This window comes from Pediculus humanus, genomic scaffold, assembly GCF_000006295.1.
Source record: "Pediculus humanus corporis 1103172107635 genomic scaffold, whole genome shotgun sequence".
NCBI classification, from domain to species: domain Eukaryota; kingdom Metazoa; phylum Arthropoda; class Insecta; order Psocodea; family Pediculidae; genus Pediculus; species Pediculus humanus.
Window position 1 is genome coordinate 79,357 of NW_002987248.1, and position 23,784 is coordinate 103,140.

Sequence of the window (23,784 nt, forward strand, 5' to 3'; positions counted from 1 at the left end):
GTTGCTGCTGCTGTTGTTGTTGTTGTTGCTGCTGTTGAATTTGTTGCGGAGTGAGTTGTCTTTGTTGTAATTGCGCTCTAAATTGTTGTTTTTGCTCTTGCTGTAAATCGTATCACTTTTTTAATATTTTATTTAAAAATAAATAAATAAATAAATAAAATTAAAAACAAAAAAAAATAATAATAATAATAATAATAATAATAATATGCAACAAGCGAAATTTATTTCTTTCAAAAATTTACCTCCATTTGAGCCTGTTGAGCTTGATAATGGACTTCTTGCTGTTGTGCTTGTTCTAAATTTTGCTGTATTTGTTGAATTTTCATATGATTAATTATCTGTAATGTTTTATAAAGCAAATTTTCATTTAACATTGAATTAGGGGTAACACCTTTAAATTAAAAATAAATAAATTGAAATTTCCTCATCATCCCTTTTCCTTTCTTTCCCTCTCCCCTTTTTTTTTTTTTTTTTTTTGTAAACATTACCTCGAGTTGAGATTTGTATTGCATTTCTTGCTGTTGAGCAGCTTCCAAAGTTTGTTGAAGTTGTTGAATTTTCGCCAAGTTTTGCTGTCTAGCCGCTTCCAATTGATTGAAAGGAGGACGTTGAGTCGGACCGCCCATGATGGGACCTCCGCGACCCTGTCCCGGATTCGGTCCCAAACCTTGAACTCCACCTAAATGACCGTCGGCAGCCTGTAAATTTTCGGTATCACGTAGTAACGTTCGAAACGCTTAAAAACGTTTCATATTATATAAATTATTACTTGAGTAATTTGTCCGCCACCCATGGCCATTGTATTCGTTTGAGACATCATGATTCCAGGTTGATTAGCTGCCGTTCCTGGAGCAGAAATTGGTGGAGTTTGGACGGCCGAATTCGGAGAATTTCCTGCTGCTCCAACCTGCACAGCATACATATATAATAAGTAATTAAAAAAAGAAAAAAAAAAAAAAAATTTTTCGATGCGAAAAGGAATGATACCTGATTTTGCCTCATTAGAGCTTGGGTACTTTTTTGATGTTGAATAACTTTTCTTAGCCTGTCAACGAAAGCAACCTGATCGTTTGGAATAAAACCTAAATAAGCACGTTTTTCGACGGTGTATAAGAGAATAAGTACTTTTATATCGCATGCAGGTGCCGTGGGAGCGCTTGTAAAATGAACGCAACCAGCCTGAAATACAAATAAATGTTTTCAAAAGGGACTCCATGGTAAGACACAAAAAAGTTGATCTCATTTCCAATCCTTACAAATCCTGAACTCATGACTTTAGTTAATGAGTCTAATGCTTCGCAAGGTTGAGGATGAAATAAAACGGAAGTTGAATTTTTCAAATAAGCTCCGCCAATGTTTCCAATCAATTGCTTCGGCATTAATTGCATTATTAATTTTTGCGGCCATGAATCTGCTTTTCTAAAAATAAAAATAATAAAAAATAAAAAATTAGTTTAGGAAAAAAAAAAAAATGAAAAAAAGTTTACTTTATAGACTCACAAATCTGGTTCTCCCTCTTTGGGGGTAGAAGACACTTGGCAGGGTACGTGTTTGGTGACTTTTTGATTGTCGTTAGGATTTTTCCCTTTTTCTATCCATTCTAAAACTCCTTGCCAAATGGTGTGTCGCTCTCTCACGGGTACTCCCGTGCCCGGACCAACTTGTGAAACTCCAGTTTGCTGTTGAGATGTTGGAGGTTGCGTTTGTTGACCTGTTGTATTTTGTGAAGTGGGTACCGGTCCGGTCATGACTGTTGTTTGAGTCGATGGCATTCCTATAGCCGTAGCAGTTTGTATGCCTTGATTACCGGCGGGTCCCATAACTTGTCCCGGTTGAGATTGAAAGGTAGGAGGTGGGCCTGTTTGATTTGTTTGTATACTACTGGAAACCGCACCTTGCAATTGTTGTGCTCCGGGACCGGGCATACCTTGTCCTTGGTTCTGCATGTTTTGATTAATTAAACCTGGCGGCATCATTCCACCGGGTGCACCCATGGCAGTCTGAAATTTGCAAGCGTACATTATAAGAACTATAAGAACTAGTTCTGCCTTTTAGTTTTAAGAACCTATTTTATTAAATTTAACAGGATTTAAAATTAAAAAGTTTGCAACCTGTGTCATAGGAGGTTGTTGAACGATTGTGTTTTGAGGACCTATTCCTTGACCCATTACTCCTTGAGATCCTAATGACACACTTCCAATCGGCCCGTGCCCGATTTGTCCGGTCTGAGAATTTATGGTCATTCCGGACATTCTGATTTGTTGTTGCTGTTGTTGAGGAATCATTTGGTGACTTAATACGGGTCCTAGGAAAATAAATGATGGGATTTAAAATCATGATTTCGCCCTTAAAAAATGCCCACTCTTAAATGAACATTTAAACCAACCATCCATTCGTTGGGAAGGGAACTGTGAAGAAGGAGGTTGAGTAAGCTGAGCAATAAGAGCTGATCCTTGACCAGGACCACCAGGCCCAGCTTGAGCGTTTAAAAAAGTTCTTTGTTGAGCCAAAGGACCAGGAAAATTTACAGGCCATCTAGCTCCTTGAGTTCTAATACCAGCATATCCAGGAGGTCCAGCAGGTTGGAAAGTTGGCCTTCCGGGAATTTGCCCTTGTTGGACTTGTTGGGCTTGAACTTGCATTTGTTGCTGACTCAATACCTATATTTTACATAAAATAGTGATATTTTAAAAAATTAAAATTAATTTTTAATTGATTTGAACGTTTAAGGAAAGAATATAACCTGGGCAGCTTGAGTTGGTCTGTAGCCTGGCGGAGCAGGATGCTGTTGCCCTGGCATTAATTGATTCATGTTAGGCATAGGACTTCCATCATTTGGTAGGGGGCTAGGTAACGAAGGTATTGGTAAATTATTTGTATTACCAGATGTTGGACTCAGTGGTCTTTCTTTTAAACTAAAGCCTTTTAACAATACCAGATGCCTGGGGTCCTTGGCATAATTTTTATTTTGCGATTGAGTTAAATCACCTCCGGCTTTTTCAAATAATTTAAAAATAGCAGGAATTTTTCTCGGAGATAAAATTGATAAATTTATGTTTTGCTAAAAATAAAAATAAATTATGTCATTAATAATTATCACAAAATGGTTTATCGAAAAAAGTTTTTTCTGTAAAATAAAAATTACTTCATTTAATATAGCAGCAAGTTGATCAATGGTATGACCAGAGTAAGTGGATGCTTCCATAACTGGCATAAAGTATGGAGGAGAATTGCAGACTAATATACAATGTTTTTGGGTTATTATATTGTTACCCTCTCTTTTTTGTTGAAGATCTTCAAATGCTTGGAGAGCAGTGGCTAGTCCTTCTGCAATATTAGCATGACTTTCTCCTTTTCCTCCGATAAGTCTAAAAAGCAATAATTTTATAACAAAATGCAAATGTGTTGCCATTTTTATAAAATTTAATAAACTTACTCTAATTTGTCTAAAGTCATTAAAAGTTTTTGAGGACTAGAATAAGGTCCATAGCAGTCGCAACTTGACTTTGGTAAGATGTCTGCTGCATGATAAACCACTAAACCGTAAAGAGTACTCGTTCCCTGTATTAGAAAAAAAAATTAATAAAAGAGTTTTCGATTGTTAAACTTTTCAATTTTAAAATTTACCTCGCAAACATAATCCCTATCTTCTAGATTTCCTTGACTAAAATACTCCAAGGTTGGCAAAAGATAATTAGTTTTAAGATCGTTAAGGTATGCTCCATTAATAGCCGTTCCTTCTATTACGAATACAATATCAGCTTGTACTGTATGATCATTCAAGCCGACAACCATTTTGAAAAATTTCTTTAATTTATTACTTAACTTTTTTTTTTTTTTTTTTTTAATAAAAAAAATTCATTCGTTATTTAAAATATCCCATGGGATATTTTTTATCTAGATTAAGAGCTCATTAATATATAATAATAATAATTTATTATTGATAATTAATACTTGTTATTGTAAGATTAATCTTATATATACATGTAATTTATGCGTGGATAAAATCTATCGATTTAATTAAAATTTTTAAATAAATTAATTGTAAAAAACATATTTTAAGCGTTTTTATACGTTTTCCCAAAGGAAAATAATTTAAATAAATATTAAAATAATAACTTTAAAATGCTTTAAAAGCAAGTTTGATTAAAATTTACGTAAATCAACAAGTTTTATACAGATCAACATCATAATGAAGGTACACAAAATAAAAATAAATTAGTAATTATTAAAAATTAAATTTTATTTAAAATACTAAATGATAACTGATTGTAAATAATAATTAATAAATAAAAATGATAACATTTATTACAGGCTAAATAAGCCTATTGTTTAAATTTTGAAAGAATAACAACATTCTTAAGTTTAATAAAAAGCCCCACACACACACTGTATCATCATCAGTTTTACCAACAAAAAATATTTAAAATTGACAACAAGTCAAAAAATGGCTGACAATAGTCCTTCTAAAAGTGATATCCAAGCAATTTTTAAAAAATTAAGGGCAGTTGCCACAAATAAGGTATGATTTTAATTGAAAATAATACTTTCCGATCTTATTAGTTTAATTTCACGAATTTTAATTTATTATAAATTTAAAATTAAATTCAAGGTTACAATGAACTAGAATTTACTACAAGTAAATTTATCATCTTTTAATAATAATAATAATAATGATAATTTTATAGAGTTGCTTCGATTGCAATGCTAAAAACCCAACATGGTCCAGCGTAACATATGGAGTTTTTATATGTATCGATTGTTCGGCAGTTCACAGAAGCCTTGGCGTTCATGTAACATTCGTTAGATCCACACAGCTTGATACAAATTGGACTTGGGTTCAATTACGTCAAATGCAATTAGGAGGCAATGCAAATGCTGTAGGTGTCATGAAACTAAACTAAATAGCATTTACAATTTCAAATTCTCAATTAAAACATATTAAACTCATTACTATGACACTGAAACAATTGCATCATGACCTAACATATGCTTTAATATAACATTATCAATTGCATTATTCACATTTGCATTTCGTAAAAAATGTTTTCGATTCAAACGAAACCTTCTACATATTACTTTCAGGCTAATTTTTTTAGACAACACAATTGCCACACTACAGATGCCCAACAGAAATACACTTCTAGAGCTGCTCAATTATATAAAGACAAATTAAAACAAGCTGCTGTTCAAGCAATGAAAATTCATGGAACCAAGGTAATAATAAAAAAACTATATTTTCATCGACTAAATTTAAGAGCAATAACCTATTCGAGGAAAACATAGTATTATCATTATCAAAAAAGAGATAAAAAATGTTTAGCAATAGAGTTAGGCCATTTTCTATTGAAATATCATCGTCAGTTAGTCTATATTAAAACAGCTCAAAATTTTTTTTTTTTATTATTTATATATATATTTCTTTTTATTTCATCGCAGTTTGACCTAAATGATCATAACAACAAATCATGTTTTGGAAAAAACCATCAAAATAATATGGTGAGCTGTTTGTTTGAAAATAAATAATCATTCCTTTTAATTAAATATATATTCAAAAAAAAATTATTCTCATATTGCAAAAAGTGTGATTTGATTTTTGTTTGTCACTCGAATCAGTTCTCAAACATTATGTTTATATTAATTGCATGATTTATGCTATAAAATAAAATAAACAAATTTTGACACGTGTATAAAAAAAAAAAAAAGAAAACAAACAAACAAACAAACAAACAAACAATAATGAAAATAACCATCGTTTGTATTTTAAAATTAACTTGATACCGTTTTTTTATTTTTTATTTTTTTTGTAGATTTTGTTTTTATTTGCCGATTGCACACAGTAATAATAATAATAATTTTATAATTGAAATTTTCAGTTGCATTTGGAACCGAGCAATGAAAAACCGGAAGATAATGTTGTTAAGGAAATTGATTTTTTCGAAGAGCATTCAACGGCCAATGATAATTTCGATGAATCATTCACGAGTCATAATTTAAACGATTTCGGGGGTCGCATAAATAAACCCAATAATAATAATGCTAATGTAAATGCTAATCTTAGTCAAGATGGCGGGTTCAATAGGGATGCTCCGACGGTTAATTTATCGGCCCAAGTTTCCGCTCCGGAAGGTGAAAGGAAATCGTTGATAGGTGGTAGAAAAATCCAGGCGAAATCCGGTGTAAGTTTACCCTTTCCCTCCCACGCCCCCCCACCCCCCCCCCCCCGAAAAAAGAAAAAGAAAAAAAAATTTTGTTACTGTTTTTTTTTTTTTTTTTTTTTTTTTTTTTTTTTTTTTTAAGTTGGGCGCGAGGAAAACTGGAAAATTGGGAGCTCAAAAAATAAAAACCAATTTTGCGGAAATCGAACGGGAAGCGGAAATAATGGACCAATTAAAAGAGAGACAAGCAGAAGAAGCCAAATTGCTAGCGGAGAAAACAGCCGAAGAAGAACAGAAACAAATGGCTTCGATGAGATTGGCTTACAAGGATTTGAGCCTTCAACAGAAAAAGGAAGAGGAAAAATTGAAACAAACGAATCCGACAAAAGCTCAACAAATCGAAAGGCTCGGAATGGGATTTTCCGTCAAATCGTGAGTTTTGAAAAGGGGCGGGGCGGAACGGGGCGGAGATTAAGGAGGAGGAGAAGGGGGCGGAGGAAGAAGAGAAGGGGGCGGAGACAAAACATTTTAAAATTTTTCCTATTCATCATCGATTTGATTTTTTGTGTGTTTCCAGAGGAATAAGTCATTCGGCACTGAGCGACATGCAAACCATAGAGCAAGAAAACACATTGAAACCGTCATCGTCGTCGTCGTCATCCGGTTTCAAATATAATTTCGATTCCGATAACAACGATGAATTTTTCGACGATTACAATTTTAATTCATGCAATTTCGGAATGTACAGAAACGAAAATAAAAATTTAGATTCCCTTTTTTTCGATGGAAATTCCGGGAGAGATCGATACACTAGTAATAGTAAAGAATCTAAAACGAATCAAGATTCGGGAGTAAAAGATTTCACGTGAGTCATCATATACTATTATTCTCATCCGTTTTGAACCGAGTTCGAAAATGAATTTTCTCTCTCTCTCTTTCACCGCGATAGGTCTTACAAAGGATGGAATTCGACAAGTGATGCCATGTCGTTCAGTTCTAGTTTCGATGAAAAACCGAATCCGGTTAAAGAATCGGAGAGTAGTAGTCGAAGTAGTAGCAGTCGAAGGGATCCGCCACTTCCGGCATCGACATGCGACGACGCTCAAAAAAAATTCGGTAACGCAAAAGCCATATCTTCCGATCAATATTTCGGAGATTCATCGTCCAATAACGTAAGCAAAAAAATCTACTCGAATATTTATCGATTAATCGATTTAATTCGATCGATTGTTCAAGTTCCGTTCGATTATTTTTTTTTAAAGTGGGAACGTAAAGCGAATCTGTCACGATTCGAAGGATCGTCAAGCATTTCTTCGGCTGATTTTTTCGGAGACAGATATTCCAATTCTCAACATCAATCGAGTTTAGCATCGTCTATAAGCGCTCCGGATTTGGACGACGTGAAAGAAAGCGTGAGACAGGGAGTGACAAAAGTCGCGGGAAAAATAAGTTCGTTGGCGAACGGAGTTCTTTCGTCCATACAAGTACGTTTGTTTTGTTTGTTCGTTTGTTTGTTTGTTCGTTTGTTTTGTTAGTTCGTTTGTTTGTTCGTTTGTTTTTATCTCTTTTCTAATTTTGTCGTTTCAATTTTTTGCCAGGATCGATACGGTTACTGATTAAAACTAACAAAAGAGAGCAACAAGGAAAAAAAACCAACAACAACAACAACAACAACCACAACGTCAGGGATCATGACCGTGTCATCGCCGTCGTAATGAAAAGAAAAAAACGACGAGTTTGTTGTTCCCGACATACAAATTTATTTTCCTATTTAAAAAAAAAAAAAAAATGGTTGCTCTCTAATAAACAAGCAAAAAGAAAAAAAAAAAAAAAGGGAAACTTTGTCTTTTTGTTTACAGACACACACACATATATATATAAATATTAAAGTTGGAAAAAAATTGAAATTATTTTAACGTTTCGCCCCGCCCCCCTACCCCTACCCCTCCCCTAAAAAGAAGAAAAAAATGCAGTTAATTATATTTAGGGCGATTTTTTTTTATTATAAAATTATTATTATTATTATCATCATCACCATTATATATATATATATATAACGAATTTTTTTTTCTTTTTTTTTTTCCGAGTTATTTAACGGATTAATTAATCTAATTAGAATTCTTTGTTCGTTAACTATTATTATTATTATTATTATTATTTTGGCGGGAAAAACGTTTTTTTTTTTTTGTTCTTTTTTACGCTTTCAATATATATATATATATATATATATATAATAGTTAATAATGTATTATTATTATTATTAGATTATTTAATTAATTTAAAGAAAGTTTAAAAAAAAAAAAAAATAGAAATTATTATTACGTATATATAAATTAAGATGATTGATAAGAAGAAGAAGAAGGAGAAAAGAAGAAGAAAGAGGAGAAAAGAAGAAGAAGAAGGAAAAGAAGAAGAAAAGAAGATGAAAAAAAAAATAAAGTTATTCGCATTTATTATAGAATTTTTTTTTTTTTTATATATTTTTGAGCGTACATGTAAATATTTTTCGTTTAGAAAAAACACGTGATGACACGTGTTATTTGTATGTGTGTGTGTGTGCGTGCGCGCGCGCCCGCCCGCGAACACTCTATGGGGAATTTGTATGTATGTATTGTCCGGTCGTAAGTTAAATATTATTTTTCCGATTTAAAACGCGCAATCGGCCATCTTTCAAACGATAAATAATTTGCGATTTTTTAATAGCGCTTAATCTGTGACTTACCGTTATCGTCGTTCGTCCTGCTGACGCTTCATCCAACGTATTTTGAACGGCGGATTCGCTTTCAGCATCCAACGCGCTCGTCGCTTCATCCAATAAAAGTATTTTTGGATTTTTTATCTGTAATTAAAAAATTAAACTTTTTTTTTACTTTTCCCGCACGCGTTTAATCACGCGTCAATCATCAAGTGCCTTTTTTTGTTTTTTTTTTACTACCAACCAACGCTCTAGCTATGGCTATTCTTTGTTTTTGTCCTCCGGATAAATGACCGCCCCCCGTTCCGACTTTTGTTTCGTATCCCAATGGTAATGACGATATGAAATCGTGTATGTTTGCACTTTTAGCTGCGTTTATTATTTCCCTTTCCGTTATTTTTCTCGAATTATCACCGTAGGCAATGTTTTCGAAAATTGTTCTGTCGAATAAAACGGGTTCCTGAAAAATCAAATATATGTAATCGACGGTATTTGTGGTGATGGTGGTGTTGGTGATAATACGTTACTTGTGAAACTATTCCAATTTGATGCCTTAATGCAGAAATTACAAAACGGGATATATTTTCGTCATCCAAATAAATATTTCCGCTTTTCGGATCGTATAGCCTTTGTAGTAATTGTAATAGAGTTGATTTACCACATCCGCTCGGTCCGACAATTGCTATCGAACTACAATTTTCTACATTTAAATTCAAGCCTTTTAATATTTCTACATTAGGTCGTTTAGGATATGAAAATTCTATCTGAAATTTTTATTAAAAATACGCATATAAAATTATAAATTTAAATAATAATAATAATTGTTAAATGAAATTAATTGTACGTGATATTAAATATAAAATTTAAAACAATTTTTTTTTCGTTTTTCCTTCCGTACCTGAGAATAATTAATTTTTCCTTTGCATTTCCAATTTTTTTCCTTTATCAAATCTCCTCCATTTTTTAAATTTGAATCCCTTTCTAATATTTCGAATAATCTAGACGCGGATATTTTAGCTTCTCCGAAATTTGGCGCGAATGCTAATGTTTGTCCCAAAAGATACATTCCGAAGAGTAATATTTCACATACCTTCATTTACATGGCACACCCACACAATTAAAAAGTTTAATTTTAAGAGATATTATTTTAAATTATTATCGTCTTACTTTGATGGCATTTTGATATTCGAGCTCTTCGTTCGATATTAATATTCCACCGTACCAAAGTGATATGCCGTAGCCTAAATATGTCGCGGCAAAACTCGAAGCGTAAATTCCAGCTCTTATTTTACATCTCGATTTCATTTTTTCTTCGCTCGTCAATAATTCTCTATCGTAACAATCTAAAAAATATTTTTCCCTTCCCAAACTCATGACGGTTCGAATGTTGGATATGGCTTCGACGGTTACCTAAAATATTTTTCGTTCACATACAAATAATTATTTAAAAAAAAAAGTAAACAAATCGTGGTAAAAAAAAAAAAAAAAATCAAGACTTACTTTGGCAGCTTTTTCAAGTGATTTCTTTTCTAAAACCGATTGTCCTTCGATTATTTTACCCTCGAAATACATTCCGAAAAAAATTGTCGGCGCGAATACTAAAGTGACCAAACACAATTTCCACGAATAAAAAAATCCAATCGCGGCACCCAATAAAATCGTAGTGAGAGATTGCGTTATGACACCTATTCTTGAACCTGAAGCACCTTGAATTTTCGATGCGTCGCTCGATAATTTAACGCAAAGTGAACCCGGTTGATTGTTTTCGTCGTCGAACCATCCAGGTTCCTAAACATCCAATAATTTTCTTATTGCTCGTCGTCGATAATTTTTTTTTTTTTTTTTTTCTCTTATTACCTGTCGTAGTATGGCAGCGAAAAGTAATTTTCTAAAACGTGTCGTGAGCAAAACTCCGGAATAATTGAGCATGTAAGATTGTAAAAAACTTGCCGCTCCAAAAACTATTCCCAAAACGAAGAGGACGCCTGCATAATAACCGGATATTTGTAAAACATAATTCGAATCCTCGTATGAAAGAATCTGAAAAAACCTAAAGTTTTAATTTTTCCCCTTCCTTCCGACGTTACGCGCACACCCACCTCCCAATTAATAATAATAATAATAACCTTATAAAGTTCAGCGTAAATAAATAATAAAACCGGAGGATTCGCTCCGACGATTATCGTACATGAAATTCCAATAAAAATTGCCCACCATTCCGATTTGTTATATTTGAATATGTTTAAAAAAGAAACCTTTTTCAAATTTTCTTTTTCGACATTTTTCCGTGGGAAATCATTTTCCAAAACCGGTTGTAATTTTTCATTATTTAAATTATTCGTTTCCGATCCTTTATCAACATCACCATCATCATCACCGTCGAAATCTAAACATCATTAAGAAAATTTTAAATAAAAAATCCATTTAAATTATCATCATTTAAAAAAAAATAATAGATTTGATTCGTACTTAAATCCAAAATGTTATTTTCCTCGTGTTTTTTTTGCATTTGTAAAAATTTAAAATAATGTCCGTTGTTGAGTTTTAATAAATCGTCGTGTTTTCCTTCTTCTACCACGACTCCATTCGATACAACGATAATTTTATCCGCTTCTGATATCGTCGAAAGTTTATGAGTTATTATCAAAGTTGTTCTACCCTAAGAAAAGTTTTTTTTTTCGTTTTTTTTTACATTAAAAAAATTTTTTTTTTTTTGACTATTCAAAACTATTTACTTTTACAGCTTTGTTTAAAGTTTCTTGAACTTTATTTTCACTGGAAGAATCCAATGCACTCGTTGCTTCATCCAGCAAAAGAATTTTAGGATTTCGAATCAATGCTCTGGCAATTGCAATTCTTTGCTTTTGTCCTCCAGATATCAAAGCACCTTTCGAATTGAGCATCGTTTGATATCCCTAAAAGAATTTTTAGGTAACATAAATATAGAGTAAAATACACATCACGTGAAATTTTTTTAAAGTAAATCATTACGTCTGGAAGTTTCATTATGAAATCGTGGGCATCGGCTAACTTGGCAGCATTTTCGACATCTTCTTTCGTTGCAGACATCAAACCGAATTTTATATTTTCGTAAATCGTCGTGGCAAATAATACCGGTTCTTGTCCCACGATTCCAATTTGCTGACGTAACCAGGGTAAATTTAAATCTTTTATGTTTATCCCATCCAATTCGATCTGAACGGAAAAAAAAAGAAAAATTTTTATAATAAATTAAATTATTTAAAAAAATTTTTATTTTTTTTATTAATAAACTTACCGAACCCTCCGTCGGATCGTAAAAACGTTGAAGAAGCTGCAAAGTTGTCGTTTTACCACAACCAGAAGTTCCAACCAATGCAACAACTTCTCCGGATTTTAAATTAATATTAAAATTTTTTAAAACCTTTGTAAAAAAATAAATAATAAAAAAATTTGAAATTTGAAATTAAAACAATGGCGGTTTCTTTCTTTTTTTTTTATCTAACCTCGACTCCCGGTCTCGACGGATACTTGAAAAAAACATTTTTAAATTTAATTTCTCCTTTTACGAAAGGTAAAATTTTTCCTTTATCCGAAAACGAATTGATTTCCGTGGAATTTTTTAAAATGTTAAAAACGGATGAACCTGCTCCTTTGGCTGCGGTAAATGCTTCGAAAAAAGGAGCCGATTGACCGAGATTAATCGCTCCGACCACGACTCCAAACATTGTCTAAAAATTTATTATTAATAATAATAATTATCAACGAATCAAACAAAAAAAAAAAAATAATAATAATTTTTTGAAAAAAAAAAAAAAAAAAAACGCACGATGAGAAGAGTTGCAGGCGTGTATTCAGAATTATTTTCCGATCTCGATATTAATATTAAATAAGTACCGTACCAAAAACCGAGAGCGTAACATGCAAATGTGACAAACCACATCAAACCTCCACCCACGCCAGTTAATAATCCACGTTTTATTCCAGCTTTTTCCGAATCGATCAATTCATCGTTAAATCTATTTACAAAAAAAAAAAAAAAATTACAAAAATTAAAAAAATATTTTAAAAAAAGGGATCACGTGACGATTTACCTTTTCACTTCTTTTTCTTGACCGTTAAATGCGACGACGGTTTTTATCGCGTTTATAACTTCTTGTGCCACGCTACCGGCTTTACCGTAAGCTTCCATTTCTTTTTCTTTTAAACTCGTTTGAATTTTACACATCATAGCTTGAGATATTGTTAAAATGGGAGCGCAAGCAAGCATGGCCAACGTTAATTTCCAACCGTAGAAAAAAGCCATCGTGACGCAAGACAAAAAACTCGTCATTAAATTAATAAATATTCCTATTTTTTCACCGATTCCTTCTTGTATTTTATCCACGGATCTGATACCCAAAAAAAAAAAAATAAATAAATAAAAAATTAAAATTAAAATGGCGTTTAAAAACTTACTCTATCATTTTACTCGGAAGAGTATTTGTGTTGTTTTTATCGAACCAACTCATGTCTTGGCTTAATATCGATTTGAAAAATTTACGTCTGAGTTTTGATGTTTGAAGTAGAGCATAATAATTTAAAGACGTGACAAACATAAAAGATACTAAAAATTGTACAATCGATATTATTATGAATAGTACACCAAAAGCCAAAGAATCGTTTCTTATAGCATCGGATTTGCTTTCGTTATTTGTTTCATTCCAACTTTAAAAAAATAAAAAAAAAAATTAAAATTATATAAAATTAATTAATGGATTCGTATTTATGTTTAATTACTTACTCTACGTTTTTAAACCAAGTCATGTATAATTTATCATTAACTATTGTCGTATTTTTAGGCATGTGCCTTTCGATCAAAACCGTTAAATATTCTCCATAAACAATCAAAACAAACGGCATTATAAAACCTGAAGATATGGAAAATACAATTCCTATAAATAATAATAATTTTTCCAATGTTGTACTGTATTTAAACTGAAATTTAAATAAATTATTATTAAATAGAAAAAGAGAAGAATACAATTTTTTTAACTTTTCCAATCAATTTTCCCAAAAAAAAAAACTTACTAAATAAAAAAATGAAAAATTATCTTTTTTATAATCTTCTTCAATGATGATTTCATCATCATTTTTGACACTTTTCGACTTCATTTTAAAATCTCCTTTAAAAATTCAATTATTATTATTATTATTATTATTATAAAACTATTTTAATTAGTATGATTAATAATAATTGATGCACTTTATTTTTTTATATTTTTGATTTAAAATTTTTGTCTTGACCCTTCGTTAAAAAAAAAAAAAAAAAAATGGCAACAAAAAAATGATTTTTACATAAAATTACAGGAAAAAAAAATTAAAATTTTTTTTTTTGTCATTATTCGCTATCAAAGTTTAAATAAAATTATCCAAAAAAAAAAAAAAAAAAAAAAATTCATTCATTTGTTTGTCTTGTTTGCCATTGTTTAAAACTTTTTTTTAATTTATACAAAAGTCAAAATTTATACAATTGAAAAAAAAAAAAAAAAAATCTGTTTTTCCTTTAACTCAACATATTAATTGAGTTTTTACAAATTTTTTTTTTTAACTTGTGATAAATACTTACAATAAAGACGTTTACAAAAAAAAAAAACTCGTTACGAATTAAGTAATTATTTGTAATAACTTTTCAAAGCTTGTTTCCTTTTTTTTCTATTTTGTTCTTTTTTCTTCCTTATAGCTAACAACTGCGATAAATTTTTTTGTTTACGAATGTTTTTTATCTTTTGGTATAATTGAAAACAATTGAAGGCAAGGTCGTGTTAAAAGTTTTTAATAAAAAAAAAAACAAAATTTTTTAATTGTACCAACTTGAATCTGAGATCCATACTGAATACATCTCGTCACAAAAAGTGTGAAATTCTCGGTTTTTTTTTTCGATATTTCAACGCTATAACGAAAATTTCCTGTACGTAAAATTGTTTAACTTTTGTTTCATATCACCAAATAAAAAATTGCCATTTTAATTATTATCCAATGAGTAAATGTATAAAATTCTTACTTTTCTATTATTATTATTATTATCGAGTGAAATCTAAGCATGCAGTGCGATTTCAATTGTGTGACACTAAAAAAAAATGTTAAGTCAATTTTATAAAACAATATTTGTTAATCAATCGTTCTTATGTAAAGTTAAATAAAAAAAATGAAAATAAAAAATTTTTTTTTATCAGTTTATTAAAATTCAAAAATGTTTTTATTAATACAATCTCTGAACTGGTCCCATGGATGATTTCATGTGTAAAGAACGAACATTTTGCCAATGTTTTTTCAAAAGTGAAACCAAAAAGTTGATGGACAAATGAACGTTTTGAACTAATTCTTCAGGTGTCATACCTACGTGACCAATGGCTACTGACAGACAAAGTACCTGTGGAAAAAATAGAAATTATTAAAAGACTTATAAGAAAGAACTATTGTGCTTTAAAAGTATATTATCTAACCTTTTTCATTTGAAACTTGATCGTTGCTTTGACTTCGTCAACTTTTTGCATCATTGGTTCTTGATGAGATAAAAGACCAGGAAATTTACCAGCCTTGTTGAGTCCAGGACCTAAAAGCCTTGGAATTTGTTTAATCAAAGCATCGGATGCAAGGAAGGCATCATATTTTTTAGCTGCAAATGATTAATTTAACATTTAGATAACAAACAAAATATTTTATCGATAATAATAACTTGAAAGCAAATAACAAATTTATTAACTCACCTAACTTTTTAACTAATTTTTTATTTTTGTTTAATTTCTTGAGTGCTTCAACATCCATGTAAGGCAAATTATTTACTTTAGCTTCATCACAATGTTGTTGATCACCAAGAATACAAACTTGCATTTTTGGTCTTGGAATATGTTTCAATCTATACAAAAGGAATAAAAAATTTTAAGTTAGACGCTATCTTTTTAGAATAAGCACGTGTTTATGAAAAAAAAAAAAAAACAAATCCAATATCTCGATGAAATTATTTCAATCAATATTATAACAAAATTGAACAGAATAACTTCACCTTAACCGAAATCTTCATTCAAATCAGTCAAAAATTAAAAAAACAAGCATTAAGAGGGTCGGAGTCCCTAGGAAGGGATTCCTCCCCAATTATTTTAAGACCCTGGGTAAAGGTCCGCCAGATAATTAATAATATCCAGCTTCCTGATACATTTAAGCATTTTAGAGATTTTTAACAGTCATTCATATAAAAAAAATTATATCTCTAAAATGGTTAAAGCACAGGTAAAACGTACTTTACTGTTCCAGAAAAACGCTTGTCTTTTTGTGGATCATAATTCTTCAATCCAATTTGAATTTCAACTGTTTCCAAAAATTTCCTCTTTTTTTGCTTTGAGTGATCCAATACTGCATTGACACACTCGTAAAGAGTGTCTTTGGAAATTTTAGATCTAAAAAAACCAAAACGAAAATTAAGTGACAGGCACACTAATATTTAATTTCATAAAAATAGTTAAAATATTAATTTTAAACGAAAAAACTCATCGAAATTATAAAATTACGCGAATAAAAAAATAATATTTAAAACATTCATTAATAATTAAATAAAAATAAAATCGATTATTTTCGATAATTTTACTTACGACATTTTTTTATAATTTTAATACCATACGATGACAAAATGGAGACGGGATGTTACGTCAATGAAATCTGATTTCCGGTTGATCGTGGCGCCATTTTCTTTTTTCCGACCAATAAAACGATTTTGATAAAAAGCAGAATTAAAATGGCAAAATATAAAAGTTGATAAACATTATAAATACAAAGTTTTTAAACTTTTTTTAAAAGTCATATGATTATCGATAAAAAAAGAATGTAACTCTGTTTTTCCAATTGAAAATAAATTCATTTAATATCGTCTTTTTTTTATTAAATAATTTAATCTGTTATGATTTTTACAAATGAATAATAATTAATTATTTAAAACATCTGTTTAACAGAAATAGTCAATGGTGTCTATATTTAAATAATCGTTAAAATAAATTCTGATGTAATCATTATTAAAATAAACCGTCATAACATTAAATAAAAGTTTTTTATTCTTATCTCTAAAGCTTGTAAAAACGTCACTCATTTATAAATTAAAGAAACTGTTTGAATGAATTAAATATCAAATATGGCAAATTCAGTAGCAAATCAAGTTCCAGTTAAAGAAGAAGATTTAAAAGAATTGAAAGATAGAATGAAACTTATAGTCGATGCAGATCCATCACAATTTCACGATGACTTCTCACTAAAAAGATATCTTAGAGCATTTAAGACAGTCGATGCTGCTTTTCAGGTATTACAGTTACAACCCTTGGTTTAAATTTATTTAAAGTGTTTTGAATAAAAATTTTTTTTCATTCAGGCAATTCTCAAAACCAACAAATGGAGAGTAGAATATAATGTTGATAAATTAAATTTAGACTGTCCAGAAATAAAAAAACATCATGATGGTAATAAAGCGAGAGTTCTCAGACACAGAGATATGGCTGGTCGTCCAGTTATATACATACCAGCTAAAAATCACAATGTAAATGATAGACAAATTGATGAATTAACAAAATTTATAGTTTACTGTCTGGTAAATAAAATTTATCCATTCAAAAATAAATTAATAAGATCAACATCAATTAAAAAATTGTTTTTTCTTTTTCGTTTAGGAAGAAGCATGTAAAAAATGTTTTCAAGAAGTTATCGATAATTTATGTATTGTTTTCGATTTGAAAGATTTCGGATTAAGTTGCATGGATTATCAGTTGGTTAATAATTTAATTTGGTTATTATCGAAACATTATCCAGAAAGATTAGGGATTTGTCTTATAAAAAATGCACCACCACTTTTTAACACATGTTGGGTCGTCATTAAAGGATGGTAAATATTTAACATTCAACAATTCATTTACTATCTTTTCCCCCCCCCTCCCCCCCATTATTACAAACAAAAATTATTTTTTTCAGGTTGGATGAAAACACTTCTGGAAAAGTATATTTTGTTAATTCTACAGAAGAATTATGCAAATATCTCATACCAGATATTTTACCAGATATTTAATAAAATTAATCGACCATTTACAAAACAAATAAACAGTATTTCTCTCAGTTAATCATCATCTCTCATCGTGTAGTAGCTTTAATAAAAAAACAAAATGTCGCTTGCAAAATCTATCTCTTAATAAATAAATGTCTCATTTTGTTTCAAACAAAGTATTATTAATATTATTATTATTGTACAAACAAACAAACAAGTTATATAAATATATATATTTTTTTAATAATTATTAAACTTTTATAGTTTTTATTCGTGGTGAATGTTTATAATAATTAATATATATATTATATAAAAAATAATTTGTGTCAATTAACAAAAAAAATTTTAGCTTTTGCAAATGGAAAACCTGATCAATAAACACACCGAATTAATAAAACGATAAAATTTTCGAATTTAAAGAAAAAAAAAACGCTTTGTTTTTATATGTGTCTCTGCTCTGTGGTTGTTCTATTTGTACAAACGAATACTCTTATTCTTCTTGCCTTTAATAATTCTTTTTGTTTGTTATAAATGTATATTTATGTATAAAAAAATTTTATTGATATAATATATATATCGTGATAAAAAGTTTGTTTGTTTTTTTGGAATAATAAAATTGTTTGATTATTTATTTATTACTTACCTTTGTGTTAATAATTGTTGCTTCCATTAATCCATTCCTAATTCGTTTATTTAGTAATCTTGAATTGTGGTTGTACCATTTCTTGACGACTCCATTCATTCCATATACACGACAGTTATTCTAATGGAGGTGTTATTACTGAATAATGGTATTTGGCGGGAATCGAACAACCGGAAATTAAACGATCGATTGTTTTTGACCGCGATTTGAAAATTCGTTAGACTTGTCGAACTTTTAAATAGTTTTCTCCTTCCCATCTTTCATTTTTATTTTCAATTTTCCAAACGGTAGCATTTTCTTATTTGTATCTGAACCATTTATTCCATTAAACTTTTTCTGTTTTCCCATTTGTCCGTTAGTTTCGTCTTGTTGTCGTTAGTTTTCCCATTTTCCTTTGAAATTCCCCTTTTGTTCTTATGAGAATCTTCATCTTCGCGTCATTTTAATTTCCCCTCCTCGAGCTAAGACGACGTTATTTGTTTTTTCGATCCATCGATCAATCAATCGATCGATCGATCGATCGATTAATCATTCATTCGTTTTAGGTAAAATCATTCACACGATTTGGATTCGAACTTTTTTTTAAAAAAAAATTAATAATTAATTTCATTGAAAATTTTTCTTTTTTTTTCTTTATTTAAAAAAAAAAAAAAAATTCATTTATTATCATTTCAATAATAATAATAATAATAATAATAATAATAATAACGATAATGATAATGATAATAATAATAATAATAATTGTCACATTAAATAACTAAATTATTTAAAATAAAATACGAAAAAAAAAAAAATCGAAAAAAATTTTTTTTAAAAATTCATTTTTTGTTTGTTTGTTTGTCTGTCGTTTGTTTGATTAATAAGAAAAATAAAAGACGAGGGAAAAGGGGGGGAAAATTAATAATAATAATAATAATAATAATAATAATAATAATAATAATTTTGGCCCTAATTATTAACTATACAGCGCAATAAATTTTTATGTACAAAAATATATATACAAAAAAAATTTAATAATACATAATAATAATAGTAATAATAATAACAATAATAATAATAACGTGTTTAATAGTGATAATAATAATAATAATATTTTCATTTTTTTTTTTTTTTCATTTTTCTTTTTTCTTTCCTTTCTAATTCTAAAAAAATTTTTTTACTTTTTTTTAAATTTTATTTTAAATATATATATATAAAAAAAAAAAACAGAATTATTTATTATTATTATTATCGTAATCATCATCATATTTATTATTATTATTATTATTATTACTAATTATCAATTAATTGATTTTAATAATTGATTTGATTATAATAATTTTATTAAAAAATAATTTTTTCCGAATTTTTTTTGTTTTTTTTTTTTTATTTGTCATTATTTTATTTATTTAAATAAATTATTATTATTATTATTATTATTATTATTATTAAATTTAAACAATTGCTTATAGATTTCTTTGCATTTTTAACTTTCCTTATCATTATTATTATTATTATTATTAGTATTATCATTAAAATTATAACAATTATCATCATCAACATCATCATCATCATCATCATCACACGATTTATTGTAAAAATTTTTATAAAAAAAATAAAAAAAACTTTTTTAATACATTGCTTATGTGCGCGTGTGCGTGTGTGTGAAAGAGTGAGATAAATAGATAAATAAATAGAAAGAGAGAGAGAGAGAGAAATAAAAATATTTATGCTAAATATATATACGTGTGTCTATTACATACCGAATAACGATTGAAAAATATTAATAATATTAATAATAATAATAAAATTAATCACAGAAAAAAAAAAAATAATAATAATAATAATAATATTTAAAAAATCGAAAACATTAAAAATTTTTATGAGTGGAAAAAACAAAAAAAAAAAAAAAAAACTTTTCCATTAAAAATACATAAAAAATTCAATTTGATTTTTTTAAAATTATTTTATTTTATTTAAATTATTACGTCACGCGCCTTTTCGTGAAATATAAAAATATTATGTAATATTAATAGTAATAATAATAATAATAATAATAATAATAATATAAAACCGTATGTATGTATGTAAGACGTTAAACATATGATTTGATTTATTGATTGTTTTTATTAAGATAGAACAACAAATGGTCAATAACATTTTGATAATTCCACGCATTTAAAAAAATATAAAAAAACATTTGTATATATATATATATTATCAACGGTAATAATAATAATAATAATGATAATAATGATAATAATAATGATAATAAAAAATTTGTCGATCGATTTTTAAATATTTTAAATTGATGATGACGACGACGACGACGATGACGTTTTTTTCTTATTTAAAATTTTTTTTCCTTGTCTCCTCCCCTCTCCTCCTCCTCCATCATCGTCATCATCATTATTATTATTATTATTATTTTATAAAAATTTATATAAAATGATAAATAACGGAAAAAATATAATAAAATAAAATAAAATAATATAAATTAATAAATTTAGAATGACGTAATATATACGACGCCTTAACGTACTTGATCCATCCTTTTCTCACACCCCTTTCCCCTCCTACCTTGAGAATACATCTCTCTCTCTCTCTCACTCTCTCACTTTCGTAATAGGAAAAAAAATTTACAAAACCTTTAAAGGATGTGTAAAGGATGTAACCGTCGCGTTTACTTTAAAAAAATAAAACCTTTTTCTCACCGTAATGTGATTTTTGCCCCCTCATTGACTAACGGTAAATAAATATAAATAATAATAATAATAATGATCGTTTGTATATATCGCTTCGTATATGTATATTTCGATTCGCAATTTAAATAATAATAAAATAATAATAATAATAATTATGATAATAATGATGATTACAAAAAAAAATATAATAAAAACATTAATGATAATTTTAAATTAAATTTTAACGATCGATCAATCAATCAATCAATCGACGATTCCATTCCACCATTTCGTGGTCGATGTATTTTAAAATAATTAACGATTTACACACACGCACTCACTCACGCACTCACGCACACGCACACCGGAAAAAAAAAAAAAAAAACGATTTTCACACGTATAAATTTCGGTAATTTTTCCCGCAAACTCTCGCGTTTGTTTGTATATATATATATTTACATACACACGTGTATATAAATTTGTAAAACCTAAAAAATGATTTACTGATGATAATGATGATGACGATGGCGACCTTTGATGCTAGTAATAATAATAATAATAATAATAATAATAATAATAATTACAATAATAATAAATGATAATGACACACTGTTCGTTCCTCATCTATTGATTGTTATGATTTTTTTTTTTTCGGATTATTATTGTTTGTTTTTTTTTTTGTCCTTTTTTTACTTGCATTCGCAAATCGAATCGTCCCAAATTTCCGGAAAACTAAGGAAAGGTCATAACGTTTTAAGCCTTTGAATTCCTTTTCGTACGTATCGAACTAAATCGTTGAGGGAACTGTGAAGTGTTAAAGGCCCGCATTCACGCTCCAATTCAATGAAAAAATCTGAAAATTTTCCGTAAGGGAGGAAAAATTTTTTTGTTAAAAATTTATAAATAAATCCCGGTAGTAATAATAATAATAATAATAATTACCCTTGTGCTTTCCGGCGTGAACCAATTGATCGGCTTGATCCCAGAGATCGTGACAAGATAAAAGGAGTCCAAAATGAGTCGTTTGTTTCATGTGAGCACTGTGAACTTGAACGGGAACGGGAACGTGCGGAGCTGCTCTCAATTCTCCGCTACTGCATTTGCACAAACAACAACAAACAGTTAATGTCTGACGTTTCGTCGATGACTCTTTAATTATACAAAAAAAATAATACGAACCTGTATCCGGAAGATTGAGAACCCACGCTACCGACGGATCCGGCAGGTGAGGGAGTCGGACTATTCGGTGATGGAGTACCGTGACCCCCGCATATCGTTTCCACCGGTTGCGCCGAAACTTTTGTACCGTAGTCTAACAATATTTTCCTTTGTTCTTTAACTTCTTGCTTACTCATTTTAAACAATTTTAAATACAGCAAGGAAAGGCATCTTAAACTGAAAACATTTGAAAAAAAAAAAAAATCAATCAATCAATCAATCAATCAATCGATCGATCGATCGATCATTTTAACAAAAGCGTACGACCGTAACCAATCCCGATTACCACAATAATTATTTTATAAAATAATAATAATAATAATAATAATTTACCTGAGAACTGCAAGCTTATTGTGAATATTTCCTTGAGGAGTGTTCGTTTGCTGACCTTTGAACTTTGACGAAATGTACCTGGATTGCAAAATAAAAATAAATTTTTTTTAGTACTTTGAAATCGAATTCCGACTCGTTCGAATAAGACAGAAAAGTCACAGCCTTTTACGAATATACGAATGGGTAAAATGCAAACCATAGAGTAAAAAAATAAGTGAAAAAGCTCTCAAGCTTTGAAACTTTGACAAATAAAATGTAAACACCAAAAAAAGAAAAAAATTTTTTTTAATAATTTTTTTTTTTTTTTTTTTTAAATGGTCCAAATTTAAAAGTAATGAATTCACTTTTTTTACTCGTCGTTTTTAATTTTTTATTCGCTTTCGACGACGTTTTTTCATTTAACAAAGTATACGCGATAAACGATGATTGCGAGAAAACACCTTGCGAACCACCCGACGAACTTGTCAGAAACGACGGTGAAATATCAATTAAAAAACTCATACTCTCACTTTTGCGTAAAAACGAAGTCAAAATGAAAACAAATCGCGATGCCGACGACTGTACATGCCGTCAACACGGGAATCAACCGAGGAAAAACAAGATTGCGAGAGTTTTGAGAGATTTACTCACGAAAAGCATTTGTCATCAGACGGACAAGGAAGAGGAAACTCTGCGGAAAATATTGATGAAACTCACGGATCCGACGACGTGCGAGAAAAATCCCTGCGAAAATTACTGCGATCCACAAGTTCAAAAAGTACTCAAAGCCATATTGAAAGCGGCAACCAAATGCGATTGCGATTGTCCCCAATGCACCCCCCATCCGGGCGAAAAAGATTCCGTGAAAAAAAAATATCAAAGGTGGTTTAAAGCGACGAAAACGACGACAACCGCGGGGATCAATACGGGATCCGCGAGACCGTCGAAACCGATCGAAAAGAATAGAGTAAGTGATTTTAAATACCAGTGCGACTCCGACGACGACGACGACAAAGACAACGTACAGGTACTAATATTAAAAAAAAAAAAAAAAAAAC

At 29.5% G+C, this 23,784-nt stretch overlaps 6 protein-coding genes across 6 annotated transcripts in view; 2 read left to right on the forward strand and 4 right to left on the reverse strand.

Annotated features, from left to right (window-relative positions):
* Positions 1–230: 230 nt before the first annotated feature.
* Positions 231–3,795, reverse strand: Phum_PHUM261610 (transcription factor, putative; the record flags this gene model as incomplete). Its single annotated transcript, XM_002426539.1, has 12 exons — positions 231–338; positions 489–698; positions 770–907; positions 988–1,179; positions 1,257–1,419; positions 1,501–2,048; positions 2,112–2,305; positions 2,387–2,660; positions 2,744–3,061; positions 3,146–3,368; positions 3,437–3,561; positions 3,628–3,795. The coding sequence occupies 12 exons, from the start codon at positions 3,793–3,795 to the stop codon at positions 231–233; spliced, it is 2,661 nt and encodes an 886-aa protein (XP_002426584.1).
* Positions 3,796–4,447: 652 nt separating this feature from the next.
* Positions 4,448–7,774, forward strand: Phum_PHUM261620 (ADP-ribosylation factor GTPase-activating protein, putative; the record flags this gene model as incomplete). Its single annotated transcript, XM_002426540.1, has 10 exons — positions 4,448–4,522; positions 4,689–4,880; positions 5,086–5,217; positions 5,877–6,179; positions 6,301–6,590; positions 6,736–6,810; positions 6,907–7,009; positions 7,067–7,330; positions 7,421–7,642; positions 7,757–7,774. 10 exons carry the CDS (start codon positions 4,448–4,450, stop codon positions 7,772–7,774), a joined length of 1,674 nt encoding a protein of 557 aa, XP_002426585.1.
* Positions 7,775–8,784: 1,010 nt separating this feature from the next.
* Positions 8,785–13,734, reverse strand: Phum_PHUM261630 (multidrug resistance protein, putative; the record flags this gene model as incomplete). The annotated part of the gene is made up of 17 exons (XM_002426541.1): positions 8,785–8,997; positions 9,098–9,313; positions 9,381–9,617; positions 9,752–9,943; positions 10,021–10,263; positions 10,354–10,641; positions 10,711–10,893; positions 10,980–11,239; positions 11,323–11,512; positions 11,589–11,768; positions 11,845–12,048; positions 12,131–12,256; positions 12,339–12,563; positions 12,662–12,851; positions 12,927–13,223; positions 13,291–13,539; positions 13,616–13,734. The coding sequence occupies 17 exons, from the start codon at positions 13,732–13,734 to the stop codon at positions 8,785–8,787; spliced, it is 3,612 nt and encodes a 1,203-aa protein (XP_002426586.1).
* A 1,339-nt stretch (positions 13,735–15,073) lies between these two features.
* Positions 15,074–16,465, reverse strand: Phum_PHUM261640 (60S ribosomal protein L10A, putative; the record flags this gene model as incomplete). Its single annotated transcript, XM_002426542.1, has 5 exons — positions 15,074–15,244; positions 15,318–15,490; positions 15,582–15,730; positions 16,113–16,268; positions 16,461–16,465. The coding sequence occupies 5 exons, from the start codon at positions 16,463–16,465 to the stop codon at positions 15,074–15,076; spliced, it is 654 nt and encodes a 217-aa protein (XP_002426587.1).
* Positions 16,466–16,993: 528 nt separating this feature from the next.
* Phum_PHUM261650 (SEC14 cytosolic factor, putative) lies at positions 16,994–17,914 on the forward strand (the record flags this gene model as incomplete). The annotated part of the gene is made up of 4 exons (XM_002426543.1): positions 16,994–17,158; positions 17,228–17,443; positions 17,523–17,734; positions 17,821–17,914. 4 exons carry the CDS (start codon positions 16,994–16,996, stop codon positions 17,912–17,914), a joined length of 687 nt encoding a protein of 228 aa, XP_002426588.1.
* A 4,025-nt stretch (positions 17,915–21,939) lies between these two features.
* The window catches only part of Phum_PHUM261660 (Cingulin, putative), a gene marked incomplete at both ends in the record, with an annotated part of 6,940 nt that continues 5,095 nt past the window's right edge, over positions 21,940–23,784 (reverse strand). The window contains 4 exons of the mRNA XM_002426544.1: positions 21,940–22,029; positions 22,161–22,290; positions 22,376–22,591; positions 22,748–22,825. Of these exons, the coding sequence (XP_002426589.1) occupies positions 21,940–22,029; positions 22,161–22,290; positions 22,376–22,591; positions 22,748–22,825 (514 nt within the window). The remainder of the gene's footprint in view (positions 22,030–22,160; positions 22,291–22,375; positions 22,592–22,747; positions 22,826–23,784) is intronic.